Source organism: Conger conger, chromosome 10 (genome assembly GCF_963514075.1).
Source record: "Conger conger chromosome 10, fConCon1.1, whole genome shotgun sequence".
NCBI lineage: Eukaryota > Metazoa > Chordata > Actinopteri > Anguilliformes > Congridae > Conger > Conger conger.
This window is the reverse complement of record NC_083769.1, coordinates 23,224,592-23,238,469: the sequence shown is the minus strand read 5'-3', so window position 1 is coordinate 23,238,469 and position 13,878 is coordinate 23,224,592. Positions and strand designations below refer to the sequence as shown.

The 13,878-nt window shown below is 46.8% G+C and overlaps 1 protein-coding gene across 3 annotated transcripts in view; it reads right to left on the bottom strand.

Annotated features, from left to right (window-relative positions):
- LOC133138321 (adenylate cyclase type 6-like) overlaps positions 1-13,131 on the bottom strand; it is a 55,781-nt gene extending 42,650 nt beyond the window's left edge. For 2 of the 3 annotated variants that reach the window (XM_061256960.1, XM_061256963.1), the window contains exons 1-3: positions 12,876-13,131; positions 10,146-10,404; positions 8,889-9,786 (exon numbers count right to left, since the gene is read on the bottom strand). In XM_061256960.1, the coding sequence (XP_061112944.1) occupies positions 8,889-9,785 (897 nt within the window). In that variant the 5' untranslated portion in view covers position 9,786; positions 10,146-10,404; positions 12,876-13,131. Of the gene's footprint in view, positions 1-8,888; positions 9,790-10,145; positions 10,405-12,875 lie in introns of all 3 variants that reach the window. The other variant, XM_061256962.1, reaches the window with a different exon arrangement.
- Between the last annotated feature and the right edge of the window lie 747 nt (positions 13,132-13,878).

The window sequence follows — 13,878 nt, the reverse complement described above, 5'->3', positions numbered from 1 at the left end:
AGTCCAGTATTATTTCACACCCTCTGTCCTCAGCCATCGCTGCCCCCCACCCCAACACAGCCAGGGAGTCTGACAAAGATGGCCATTGTGCCTACTGTCACCCCCCCTCCGCACCGCAAACCACTCTGCCCTGACTGTATGCCATCTCCAACCAGGGGAACAAGGGAGAGAATGAGCTCATCTCTACATGTACTGCTTTCTCTTGTCCTGCCAATACATTACACATTTGAATTTGATTCTGAATTTGAGAGCTGCTAATGCAGGCGGAGAATGAGAGAGGGAGAAAAGGTAGAAGATAGTGACAGAGAGAGAGAGCAAGAGAGAGAGAGAGAGAGAGAGAGAGAAAGAAACAATTGAACAAGGTCTCCCCATGAGATGCACATTCCAGAGATGAGGGAGACTGATCATGTGACCCCTGCGAGCTGGGCGGGGCCCTAGGGTCTCCATCTCCCTCCCTCCCTCTCAGTGGCTGATTGGGGCCTGCACTGGTTGCCAGATCTGGCAGGCAGCAGCTCAGGAGGAGAGCTTGGCTCCACCACGTGGCACGGCAAGCATGGCAGGCAGATAAGCCAGGCGTTCCGTGGGAGTTTGGACCTCTCCCGTGCCCGGCCGACCCACGGAGGGGCTGATACGGGGGCAAGCCCGGCTGATAAGGTGGTGTTAAAAACGATCCGGTCAGAACATGTCCAGATTACAGCCAGGCTTACTCACGTACATCACTCACTCTTTTCCTCCCCAGAACAAAACCACTTTCCTTCTTTACAATCCAATTACACTTCTAATGTTACAGTCATAATACTAACAAAAACACTTAAAAATACATAGCGTGGAAGGCCGCACATAGAAGCCTGGGCATCGGTTTGTTAACAAGCCTGTAAACCTTACTCAAAATATGGCTGAGAATAGTCTAAATTTAGAGGATGACAAACTCCCAGATACTGGGAAAACTGTTTGGATCAGAAGGTTGCTACGTTCCTTTCAAATTAAGGGTGCTGAACTTTAGCCCGGAACAGGAGGTTGTAGAGTTCCTTCAAATTAAAAGCATTCATCTTCCTCTTGCAGTGCCAAGCTCATCGTTTCACATTATACAGCAGTGCTCCTTTCGTTCACCACAAAGGGACTGTTTGCCACTTAAAATATTGGGTAATGCAGTTATGCAAGGTCTGAAATACAAACTAGGGACCTCAGCTGAACTTTACACTGAGGCAGCGAGGGGGATATTTGCGAGCGGCCAGTGTGTTTTGCGGCCCACGGAGCGTGCAGCTATGCAGATGGCACACACACCCAAGCCTCCTTCTGCCTGCATGACTGGACGCCGCGCACACACACACACACACACACACACACACACACACCATGAGTCTGGGTGGAAAAGAGAGGGAACCAAGGCCAGTATGCGGGCGGGGAGAAAGACACGGCTGGGTTGTACACGCGGGAGCGGAGGAGCCACGCCAGGGCGTGCGCTTCACGGCGGTCGTTGGCGGAAATTGCGTATTTTCCGAGTTGCCGCGTCTCAGTCTTCCGCGCCTGGTTGGAAGTGTGCAGGGGCCGCTGCTGCTGCTTCTCCCAGTGCGACGCGAACACATGGAAGCCATTCGCCTCTGAGCCGGAGCCAAGGGGAGCCAGGCGGGGCAGACGCCATTCCCACGCCTGAGACGGGTAGGATGGGTTCTGGAATCGGCTCAGGGAACGAGAGGAGCCGCGGCCTGGCTGCGGTGCGCTGCACTGCCCCCCTCACCCCGCAGTCCTCCTCCAGCGACAACCAGAGTAAACTCAGTCCAGGAAAGGAAAAGCAGGGTGCATTATTTAAACCTAATTTAATCTACGTTAAAAGCGCGACACCCAAACCAAACATTCGGAGAGCGGGTGGCTGCTGAGTGCTCAATGTGTACAGAGTTTTGTAGACGATAAATTCATTCAGTTGTTTTGGAGGGAAATGTGTTTTTTGGAGCCAGCACAGTTCTCCTTTGGTGGTGAGGCCCATAGAGGCCTAGTCTGTTTCTCCTCTTTAGACTCTAAACTGCACAAAACCCACCCAACCCATAGTTTAAAATCAAACGTAGCCACACTTTGTTCAATCCAAATTCTGTTAATTATGTTTATTGTAGCAGTAATCCAATGAATTACAACAGCCAATTTTTGTGCCAAAATGCATCATCTTAAAATGCTCTCCTGCTTGGCAAAACTTCCAACTTGACATTGTTATACAATTCCCATCAGGCATTTCACTCATAGACATCACAGGAAATGAACTATGGGTGTTTGAGGAAAGGAAAACACTGAAATGACTTTGTTCATGGAAGTTTAAAAAAACGAAACATTGTATTGTCATGTTACATTACTCAATTTACAGAAAACTCATTTTGAAAAAGAAAAAGAAATCCTGAAACATAAAAGAAAATAAATGATAAATGACCCAAGAGCATGTGCACATAAGAACGTTACACACAAACAAGAGTGGGCTTCGGGAATAATTTGTCTAAATTTTGCTGATCGTAAAAGGTAATGTTTTGGTGAACCTTTAAGTACTGGGCTGCCAGGCCGTACTGATTAGTGCTCTTTACGGCATTTCAGAAAAATAATGCAGGAGAAAATGTTGTGCTCCAAAAAGGTATAACACAAGGAATTGTGTTAAGGACAAACAACCGGCTGAGTGCGTTCCTTCATAATGACAGGCTCCCACTTCCGCCTGCTTTAGGAGACTCCAGAGCCCTAAAGAGAAAAACCACTAAATAAATGAACTCCACTGCTTTGAATAGAATGAATCCTGGCAGGTGAGATGGGGCCATGGGAGGTTGGGAGGGGTGGGGTAATAATTTCCAATAACCCCACCCCCTCTACCAAAACAAATGTATCCCAAACACGCCGTGTGGTTACACGAAACCAGAGAGTACCTACATTTGATATTCAAAGGTTTCTCCAACCAAGTGTGATGAGGAAATCAGCTCTACTGGGAACCCAGAGCCTTGTGTTTGATCTGTGCAGTGGGGAAACTCCTGATCCTGGTCTCTTTTCCTACAATACCCACAATCCACCACTACATTGCTCACAATCCACCATTGAGAGACAGGATTTGCTGTGGCTGTGACTCCAAGGGGCTCAGTGGGGGCTTGAACCCAAAGCCTTCTGGCGCCGGGCCAAACAGTGACCAGCGGCCTACTGAACCTGAACACTGCTTCGTGACGCATCCCAAGGTTTTCTCCGGGATTGCAGCAAAAACATATGAGAACCTCCTCCCTTGTTATGGGCCACAGCACAGTTCATCTTACTCATAAACGAACCAAAACCTCAAAAACTATCTGTGTGTGTGTGTGTGTGTGTACAATGCCAGATATGTACTGTCACGATACAAGCCAGTACAAGCTCTTTCTTTCTTTCCTTCTATATAATCATTCCTCATTTTCCTCCCTTTTGTTTAGTTCTCTCTGAAGCAGCAGGAACTACAATACACGCCATGCCCCCACACCACCCCCCTCCCAGAGACGAGCACAAAGCAGGGCCTGTTTCCCCCAGTCGAGCTGTATTATATTATCATGATATTCAGACATCAGGCAGCCCAACAGGCTCGCTCTGATCTGCCTGACCTTCAACCAAACGCTCGCCCTTGACTTACAGAGCAACAACATAGAGCCCCAGAGCCACACACACAAACACACAGTACAGCACACACACACGCACATACAGGTGAGTACACACACACTGAGGCATGACATATGTTCAGGCATTAGCACATATAAGTGTGCACTATGCGCGCGCACACACTAAAGCACACACACTCACACAAGCAGGCAAACACGCTCACACACACGCACAGCCTGTCCTCAAGCACAAAAAACAAACAGGCAAAAAGCAACATTAATATGACACCAATATAGAGTTGGTAGAGTATACTGTGTAGACATTCAGATGCTCATACACTGTACCGTTTATCGTAATGTTATTACCCAATTCATCAAATTATTATTGTTACTGCCGCAACCTCAACTGGCTTCTCGTGATTAAAGAATGCGGCTTGTGACCCCTGAAAGGGGCGGGGCGACAGTGCATGTGCTATCAGTGGCTCGGTGCGTCCTGTGTCCCGTTGTGGAAGAACACATTCTCCCGACCTGTCCCCAAGCGCCCAGCAAATAAACTATGAGGTCACAGCTGATAACGCTGACAGTTGCTTCACAGTTGCTCGTATTTTTAGGAACAGCAGTGAGGTTTAGTGGCTTAGGCTGACACCCCACCCCACCCCTCCCCTCCAAATTCAGGAAATTACAATAAATAAATTATCTAACCGTGGGTCACATGACCCTGTCTTCATTCAGTGGCACAGAGGACAGGGGCGAGTGGTCTAGCGCGTGACTCCGGGTCACATGACCATGCTGCGGCTGGACCCGCCCAGCACAGACCTGGGCTTGAGGGGTCCGAGATACCGAAATACAGCTCTGAAAGGCAGTGGCAGATCATTGCAGTAAAAAACCCACAAAGAAAAAGTCCAATATCCAAAATTGACTAAGAAAATAGAAAATGTGATTTTTCTGGGGGTAAATTTAGGTGAATGACCTGTGACCTGGAAAAGGTCAAAGTACAGTAAACATACCCTATCCAGAAAATAAATCACCCATGTGTAGCACCTCGTTTGGCTCATAATGAATTGGTTAGAAACCAAAGCTGTCTTTCAGAGGTGGACTGCCATGCCATTCCAGTTAAGATGCCTAATAGGCCTTTATTGGCCTTAAATTGGGACAAGACGTGTTGGCTGCTTCTGTCAGCTCAAACCAAGCTAGGGATGGTTCCTGCCATGTCAATAAACACATGGCATCAGCACGGGGAAACACTGAAATGATAGCAGTAGTCTACCGATGCAAATTAAGCTGAAGTTGTTCTAGTTAGTAGCCCTTCTAATGTATTTTACAACAAGGAGCTTGTAAAGGCGCATACCCTATTTGGTTGCCCATTCATACTGCATCTTGGAGGCTGAATGCTAGTAGACTGTACCTACAATTGAAAATGTGCTGCTAGTTTAGACAAGGCAGGCCTGCATCAGAGCAGAAGCAGACACTCCTCACAGTAAGCGACCAGGTACCTCAGAGTTCCTCAGTCACATCCAGTGCCAGTTCTTCCATTATATTCATTTTATTTTTGGCAGTAACATTTTTAAGTGAGACAACTAATCCGCCTCAGTGGGAGAAGTGCCCATAGGGCGCACCACAGAGCAATTCTGTGTGACATATGGGGAACTTTAATACAACACAAAAACAACACAGCGTACCTCCGGGGCAGCAAACAGATAACAGGCCCAGGTGCAGGCAGCAGCCCAGGGGGGCAGAGCGGGTTGGACTACAGCTTATAGCAGGCTTATAGGAAAGCACAAAGGCTGAGCAGCTCATTCCTAAAGGGAGGGGAAGGCCGGCTCGTTTCCTGCAGTGTCCTCCAGAGGACCTGAGGTGTGTAAAGCTGAAACAGTTAAACCTACGGGCTTTTTTAATCTGCTTTAAGACAGGACTGCAGTGTTGCCGATGACCATGCATTTAATACAGCAAAAAGCCTCAAACGGCAAATACAAAGCGGCCAAACGGGTTACTCTGTACTAAGACATTAACAAACGATCACTTTAGGAGCACTTTTTAACATGCACGTCTAATTAGGGCCCAAAATCGATCCCAACTTTCACTGGAAAAGGTCGATAACCATTTCAAAACATTTTACAAAAAGTTTATTTGGACATAAACACAGGGTACACAGCTGGTCGATGGTCCTGGATTTATGAATGCACGACACATCGAGCCAAACTCACTCCCCAGGGGGCTGATTTTGCCCATAGCGCCACCTCAGATTTTGCTGGCTCAGAAACAAAAAAAAAAGAAACACAAGCCAGGGATTTGCAGGGATGGAGCTCATTTTTTGACATTCCTGCTGAACAACCTCCGGTCTGGCAAAATCTCCCCACTGCTCCCGGTTGCCAGGTCATAAGACTTTCACCGGAACACCACAGCCTGAACATTCAACTGCTTCTGCTACGGAAATCTTGAGTGCAATGATTCTGTGTGAGCTTGAGTCATCGCCATGGCAACAGTACCATTTCCTTGACTTCCTCCCGGTTGGTCAGGAGGCAGGCCCTGCAGAAATGCTGGAACGGCAAGCAGATCCCCTTCTATTTTTAAACAGATTAATCCGGAACCAAGTAGGGGTGTTTATGGGACAAAAAACAACAACCAATAACCAATTTCTTCAGCAAACTAGAATGTGACAGACAGCCACCCGCAAACAGAAAACAAACAGCAGCTCAACAACAGCAAATGTTACCAAAGCATTAATACTGTAAACCTGCTTCTAAGAGGCATTTACTCAGTGTGCCCCGACACCACCCACCAGGCACTTTCCACTTTCCTCCAAATATGCAGCAGAAAGCAGAAAAGGTCATTCCTAATTTATATTAAATTATAAACATGAAGGCAACAGACTTCATGACTTGAAGGGACTCGTTTAACCTGGAGAAACAGCCTCATATGGCCTTCCTTGGAGGCACTATGGGGACTGTTTGTTGTCAGAAATGCAGTGATAAGCAGATAAGCCAGCACTGTTTGGCAAAAATAAATGTGGCGTGAGTTTCGAATATGTAGACAACCCCAACAGCTCACCCAGGGCAGGTAGCTAAACAACCCGATTACATTTCATGGTGCTTTGCACAAAATTATGTGACTGCATGGTGGTCATGTGCACAAACTGCGCATATTTTTATTTAATAAGTGGTAAACTTCCTGTTGAAGGCTGCTATACAAATTGTACCCTCATAATTCATCCAGACTTTACAATGAAACTCGCCTTCAGATCGCAGCTATTCAGTTTAAATATGCACAAAGCTGACATGCAGTACAGACTTCATGTAGGTAGGCCAAATTCTTCAAAAGATTGTATGTACTCGACACCTTCAGGGTTTGAACATCCTTTTAGTCATCACACATCAAAGTATTACTAGATGGATCAAAAACTACCTGAAAAAGAATCCATCCACTTCAGTTTCACAAGGCATTGCATTTTTTAGCCTAGGCCTAGGGTAACAAATATAACAAAATGTATATTGAAACACTCAGGCACTATATTTGTAATATATATAACGTGACTATAAAGGGAAAACCATCAACCGTTGAGCAGGGGTTAGCAACAGGTGACCAAAAGTAGACAAGCACACTCCAGCCCAGCTATAACTTTACTAAGACACAGCATCTCCACTGCTTCTGCCTCAGCCCTGTGACCCCCTTCCCCACCACTGTTCACCATGCAATCTAAATATGAGGGCTGACAAATGATGACAGTATTTTAATTGTGATTAATAGCTAAATAAATTCTGAAATTAATTGTGATCAATCACATATCTCATCATATGTTGAAATTCAATGAAAAACTGTTACTGTGTTTAACTCAATAACTAGTTCCCTACCATACTGGTTATAGTAGACACAACCTGGCAGATATAAATGCATGCTACTAAGCGTGCTGGTTCACTGGGCATCCTCATTCAAGGCTCATTTGTCCCTTTTCGATCAGTGCTGGAAGATCAGGTCTAGTTCCAGTCTTTGAGGCCAGTTGTAAAATATACACCATTAAAAGTTTAATGCTCCCAGGATTGAAGCTGTATATAGGCCGCAATTATAATCAGACTAGTAGGAGGTTAGAAAAGTAGAATCATCATAGACCACTAATCAGCCTATAATCCATGTACATTAGTTGATGCTCTAACCTTATTGAATTGAATTCAACCAAGATAGAGATAAGTTAGCCAGTTAACTAGCTAGCTTGCTTATTAGCTATTGAGTTTTGTGCTTGTGAAAGCAACAGTAGCCAACCAATAGAGAGAGTACATTTTAACACTTTGGTACATCTGTATATTTCAACTCCTATTTGAGATTTAAATCTTCCGTAAAAAATTATATTCCGTTATTAAAGAGACATATAGTCTTCCATTCCAGCGAAATTGTTTGCCATGCTATATTGAATATTTGCGGTGTGCCACACTAACCATGTTCTGAGATTATCTGTGAAAGTACCTACAGAAGCTCCCAGAAGAAAACAATATGCTCTATCCGACACTTTCATGACAAATATTCATTTCTGCAAAGAGTGGAAGGCCCCCAAAAATCCACCGGTGTTAGACTATACAGAAGGGCGAGACGAAAATATGTTGTGAAGAACGGTGCCGAAAAACAATTTCACAGGCAGCCCAAACATTTCACGACCAGGAACAAATGAAAAACCCGCTCCACACACACACACACACACACATACACACACACACTGCTGCTCTTCCCAAGGAGCACACACATGGTCCTGCTCCTCCTGAATGACATACACACACACACACGCACACACACACACCGCTGCTCTCCCCGAGGGGCACACACGGTCCGGCTCCTCCTGAATGACATACACACACACACACGCACACACACACACAAACACATTTTTAGTCTTTAGTTGAACCCACAGTCAAACATACAACCACGAGCCCAACATCAGTCATCCCACCGACCATGTAACTACTCAGTCCATACAAATAGTTTTCACACAAATTGTAAAAAATAGATGTATTTGTCAGTTTATACAAGTACCACACACACACACACACACACACACACACACACACACAGAAGGCTCCCTCAGGAAGGTCACATTAACCAGGCCTCACCAACATCACACAGGTCCAGACAACCCCAATCACTCAACAACTATTAACAAGCAGTCAATCAGAAAGGCATTTTACAACCACCAGCCCCCCTGCCCCCACCCCCTACACGCACAAACCCCAAACAAGCAATTAAAAAAAACACGATCCCTGTTGACTGACCCACGGAATGGGTCGCGCGGGGCAAGGCAGGGCGCCGGCGCCCGGGAAGCGGTCCTACCTGTTTCCACAGGAAGCTGTCGTCCAGGTTGAGCCTCCAGGCGGCGATGAGGTGTATGGAGGAGAGCACGGCCCCGCTCAGCACCGCGGCGCGCATGCGCACGGGCAGCAGCGTGTAGATGATGTAGATGAAGAACACCGACCACCAGATGCCCTCTGAGGCGCTGCGCGGCGCCACCTTGTGGACGCCGAAGGCCTGCACCACGAACAGCACGCCGATCACCAGGTAGCTCACCATCCACATGTAGTCCTGGTGGAAGCCGTTACGGTTGCACACCACCATCATGGCCAGGAAGAGGGCCATGGCCACGGAGAGCACGGAGGAGTAGGCCACGTCCGGGGGCGCGTGCACGCAGTGGAAGGTGAGCATGACGCCGCACACCACCACCAGCACGCCCATCAGCATGGTGAGCGAGCTCTGGTTGAGCCTGAAGAAGTAGCGCTGGTAGAGGCGCTCCAGCTTGGCCGACTGGAACTTCTTGGACTGGAACACCTGCACCACCCGGAGCCAGCAGTCTGCGGCCGTGACCCCGCCCGCCGCCCCGCCCGCGTCCTCCAGCCCCGCCTCCCCCCCCGCCGCCCAGGCCTTCCGCCCCTTCAGCTCGCCGTCCTCGAAGCTCAGGTCCACAGACTTCAGCCCCACCTCCGCCCCGCCCTTCTTGCCGTAGTGGTCCTCCTGCCAGCCGCAGCGTTGGCCCAGGTTCCCGCCGGCTCCGCCCCGGTGCTGGGGCGGGGTCTGGGGCGGCGGGTCCGCGGCCTCGGGGTCCCGCAGGCAGCTCATGTAGCGAGGGTTGCACAGGGAGCCTCCTTTCCGCTTCGACCTGCTGCCATTGCGCTCCCCCCACGCCGACTTCTGGTCGTCCACCCGCGCCACTAGGAACCCACTGACCCAGGACATCCTACTGAGACATAGACCAAGGCTGAGCGTGCGGGAGGAGCAGGAGGACAGACACAGCAACCTCAGCCAAACTGACGGATCGTGTTTCTGCTTAATTCTCATAACATCATTCCAGTAACAGCTTGTTATTATGCATAGAAAAAAAAACTGACTTACAGTAGCAAAATGCATATTCCTATTTACATGCATGTGTCTAATACAAGCCTATAAATATTACCATGCAGACCAAGTTAGACAAGCAGTCCCAGGATTGACCGGATGAGTGTTTTTTAACTGGGTTCATCTTCTATATATGGATGGAAAAGTTATGCAGGCAGTAATAAGGTGATCTTAGCAGCAAGTGGCCTCTCAGTGTCTCACCTGTGTGGGTTCTGGTTTGTGTCCCAACCCTGCTCCCCCGAGCTAGGGCACGCATTTATCCCCGTGAGCAGTCAGAAGGCAGCGGTGTGTGTGTGTTGGGTACGTTGTGTGTGTCTGCTTGCGTTTGTGTTTGGGGAAATAGGGTCCGGGAGGAGGCTCAAGTTTGGGGGTCAGTCCTGAATTCGATGCCAGCACACGATTGGTGTGCAAGTCTGGGGGGCGGTCGCTCCAGCAACGCTTATCCTCTGTCGACCAGCGTCTGCACACAAACAAACCAACAAACAAACAAGCAAACAGATTAACAAATAATGCAGTCTTCAGGTGAAGCAGGTGACTGCAAAGCCTGGCAGCTTTATCCACTGCTTACAGTCAAACTTCGGTCACTAACGTGGCTTTGACGCATAGAAACAAGATAAAAGACTGTTCTTATAAACTATTACACGTCTAATTCAAACTCAAAATGGAGTGACTGCATTGGAGCCAATTTAACTGTTTAACTTTATTCACGAGGCTGAAACTGAGTTTCCCAAATAAGGAAGCAGTCTAGGAAAAGCCAGCAGCAGGACAAAAATACACGGATAGAGACAAAGCAGAATCAGAGAAACAGCCGTCTTTAAAGCGTTCTTTTTCCACATCCAAAAGTGCCAAAGTGCCCCTCTTTTCCCACAGATGCATATGCAAGTCGTAAAGTCAGTCACATAAAACACACACACACACACATTACCCCAACATGCACTCAAAGCGATAAAGTGCCCTGGCAAAGTTTGCTAAGTCGTTTAGCAGAACCTTTAAGAATTTTCACTTGTGGCAAGGTAGCCAAATTATACCCTGAAGGCTTTGGTGCCCACTTTCAGGAAACCATGGTCATTTAGTGTGGTCTCTGCAGATGATTGTATGAACTACGAAATACAGCCACGTTGTTTATCTGTTTAATAACCGTTTAATTTGCATAGGCTACACAAATTAACCGGGGTCACAAGTCTAGGGTCTACTGGTGAAATAATGGAAGCTCCCAGTGATTGCAGAGTGCCAGAGGCCTGGATAACCTGCTGGAGTTGGAGGGTCTACCTTCTTCGCCATGTCTCCCCTGAGCACCTTTCTGAAAGGGACGCGATGTAGCCGGCCCAAAACTCGGCCGGATCATGGCCCTTGATAACGAGCTTGCTTGGACGGGGACCATGCCGTTATTTGGACAGTCTACTGACCGTTCAGTTTTGAATACTAATTTACCCATCAAATAAAAATATACTCGTAGCCCATGGCGAACGGATGTGTTATAATGTGATGTGATAATTGGACGCAATCGGAACATCAGTCTCGCTAGGGACACTAATGGCCCTTTTCATATCATTCCTCCTTTCAGCTCATTCCGAGTGTAAGCTCCTCCGATCGAGCGGCTCTGTGTTCATACTTCCATGGTAGTAACGCAGAAAGCCATTCCTGGTTCATCTGAACGACATTTCGGGCCGATCGACAGCACCACGCGGGTGTTATAGCCTACAGCGCCTATAGAAGCGTCAGTTCGACATAACTGTTCACTAAATTCTCTGCTCCCATGTTCAGATGGCTGCCATCAAGAAAATGAGATGTTGCAGCAGTTAGGCTACAATAAGGACTTTGGCGATAATGGGTGTGATATCATCATAAGCTTGGTATGTTATATTTCAAGATGAACTATTGTCGAGCAACCCTGCAGCAGCATTTTAAAAGATAAAGAATGCAGCGTAGCGACATTCCATGTAGGCTAATGTTGTTAGTATACCGAATTTGTGGACACTCACATTACATAACCAGGGATCGCTCCGTGTATGTGACAACCATATTACATATCACAGCAGTGACCATTTCGCTGCAGTTACAGTACGGTTGCTAACAATGTGCTGTTTCTTATCCAGCGCAGTGTGTCACTCGCACTCGGTTGTCAAATATGCGTCTCCTCGAACTAGCGAACCCATGTCGGAAACCGAAACGGAACGTCTTTAAGACACTTACGTCCCCCCTCAAATGAAAAGGAAATGGTTAATACTTCATTTAAAATTCTCAGACTACTTATAATTCTAGCTCATCTGTGTAGCCTGCATTCCAACGCACCGCGGTCCACATTAACCCGCTCTCAGATACACTACTTCCAAGCTAAATAATATCGACCTTCAACTGTTATTAATCTGCTGTTACATTTCCATTTCAAAGCAGTTTATGTTGTCATGTTTGTTTAATTGTGTGGTACAGATAGCGAGTTATATGTGTTGTTTTTCCATTTTGACTTTGATCTATTGCGACCTCTGCAAATGCGTCGTGTTTAGCAGAGGATAGCTAGCGAACTACATTTCGCCCGTGCAATATAGACTATTAGTTTTAGATACAAGGATACGTGATTTGACAGACCTACGTGTTACCGCTGGCTACATTGTGACCGGGTGCTTTGACAGAGCGATTCTAGCAATAGGCTAGTCTACGAAACATCCCGAAGAAGCGAACGGTGGGAATGAACACAACGCCGCACATAGCTAGAAACATAGCACGCAGACCACTGCGCACCCATTCTGTGTTCCAGAGAGCCTGACATTCCAGCAAAAGACAGACAGGCTTCTTTAATTATCGTAGATATGACAGCAAATACTGGTTTGGCCGCTATCCCACGCCAACAGCCTTCAATTGAATCACACGAAAAAGAGAAAAACGGACATTCACGCATTAGGACAGGACACCCTCGAAAGAGCAAAGACTCACCGCGAACATTATATTTAACAAGATTCACACAGCCCTCCCTGTCGAACAGTTCTGTCCAAGCCGCTGTGTTGTTGTCCTCGGTGTCGGTGCAAGCGGCTCCCGCGGTTGCGTCCGCGTGCATCAGGGACTAGGGCGATGGTTTCCCAATTGCAATAGTGCATTAGGCTCGCGTCCCGCTCTCCCTACATTTGCTCCTGTCGTTTCTGCCTCCCTGACTCTATCCTTCTCCCTAGAATGCATATATACACACATAGCCTACACACGCAGTGGTACTAGCAGCTCGTGAGTCCCCCTAGAGGTAGCTAGATCTGTCTGCGTCTGTGTGTGTGCGCGCGCGCGGGGTTGCGTGCGTATGTGTAGGAGTATGTTATTGCTTTCATAAAAGTGCCACAGTGATTACGATTAGTCGATTCTGAAATGCTAGATAATTATAAGTATTAACTTTTAATACATTAGGCTCGCCACGTCTTAAGATAGGCAACATCCTTTAGGTTACATAGCAATATAAATTCATGGTAGGAAATGTATGCGCAGGATCATTCTTTAGGGTTAAGGTATTTTACATGTACTTCAGACGCCAATTAGAAATTATTTTTCATTCCTATCCATTTTTTTATTGACTGTAATTTTCACCGCAACAAATATGTATGCTTTGTGGATAAAACATAACTTGTAAAGTATAACAAAAAGCGTTCCATTAAAACATGAATGCATATAGGCTATTATAGCAAAACAACACACAAACCATACGAATAACACTATTTTCGGTAAAACAAAGCAAATAATTCAAAATACTGAAAATAATGTTGATGGGAATGGCTGTGTGCCTAAGAGAACAACCAGCATTCAAAGCCATAGTTCCTTCTTTACTGACAGCCTTTATTTTTACTATTTAGAAATCCCTCGGAGGTATTTTAAGAGCGAATTTAAGGCAACAATCGTGCTTCATTTGAGACGCAATGAAACTGTCAAAAACGCACCTCCAGCACCTCTGTTCACCTCT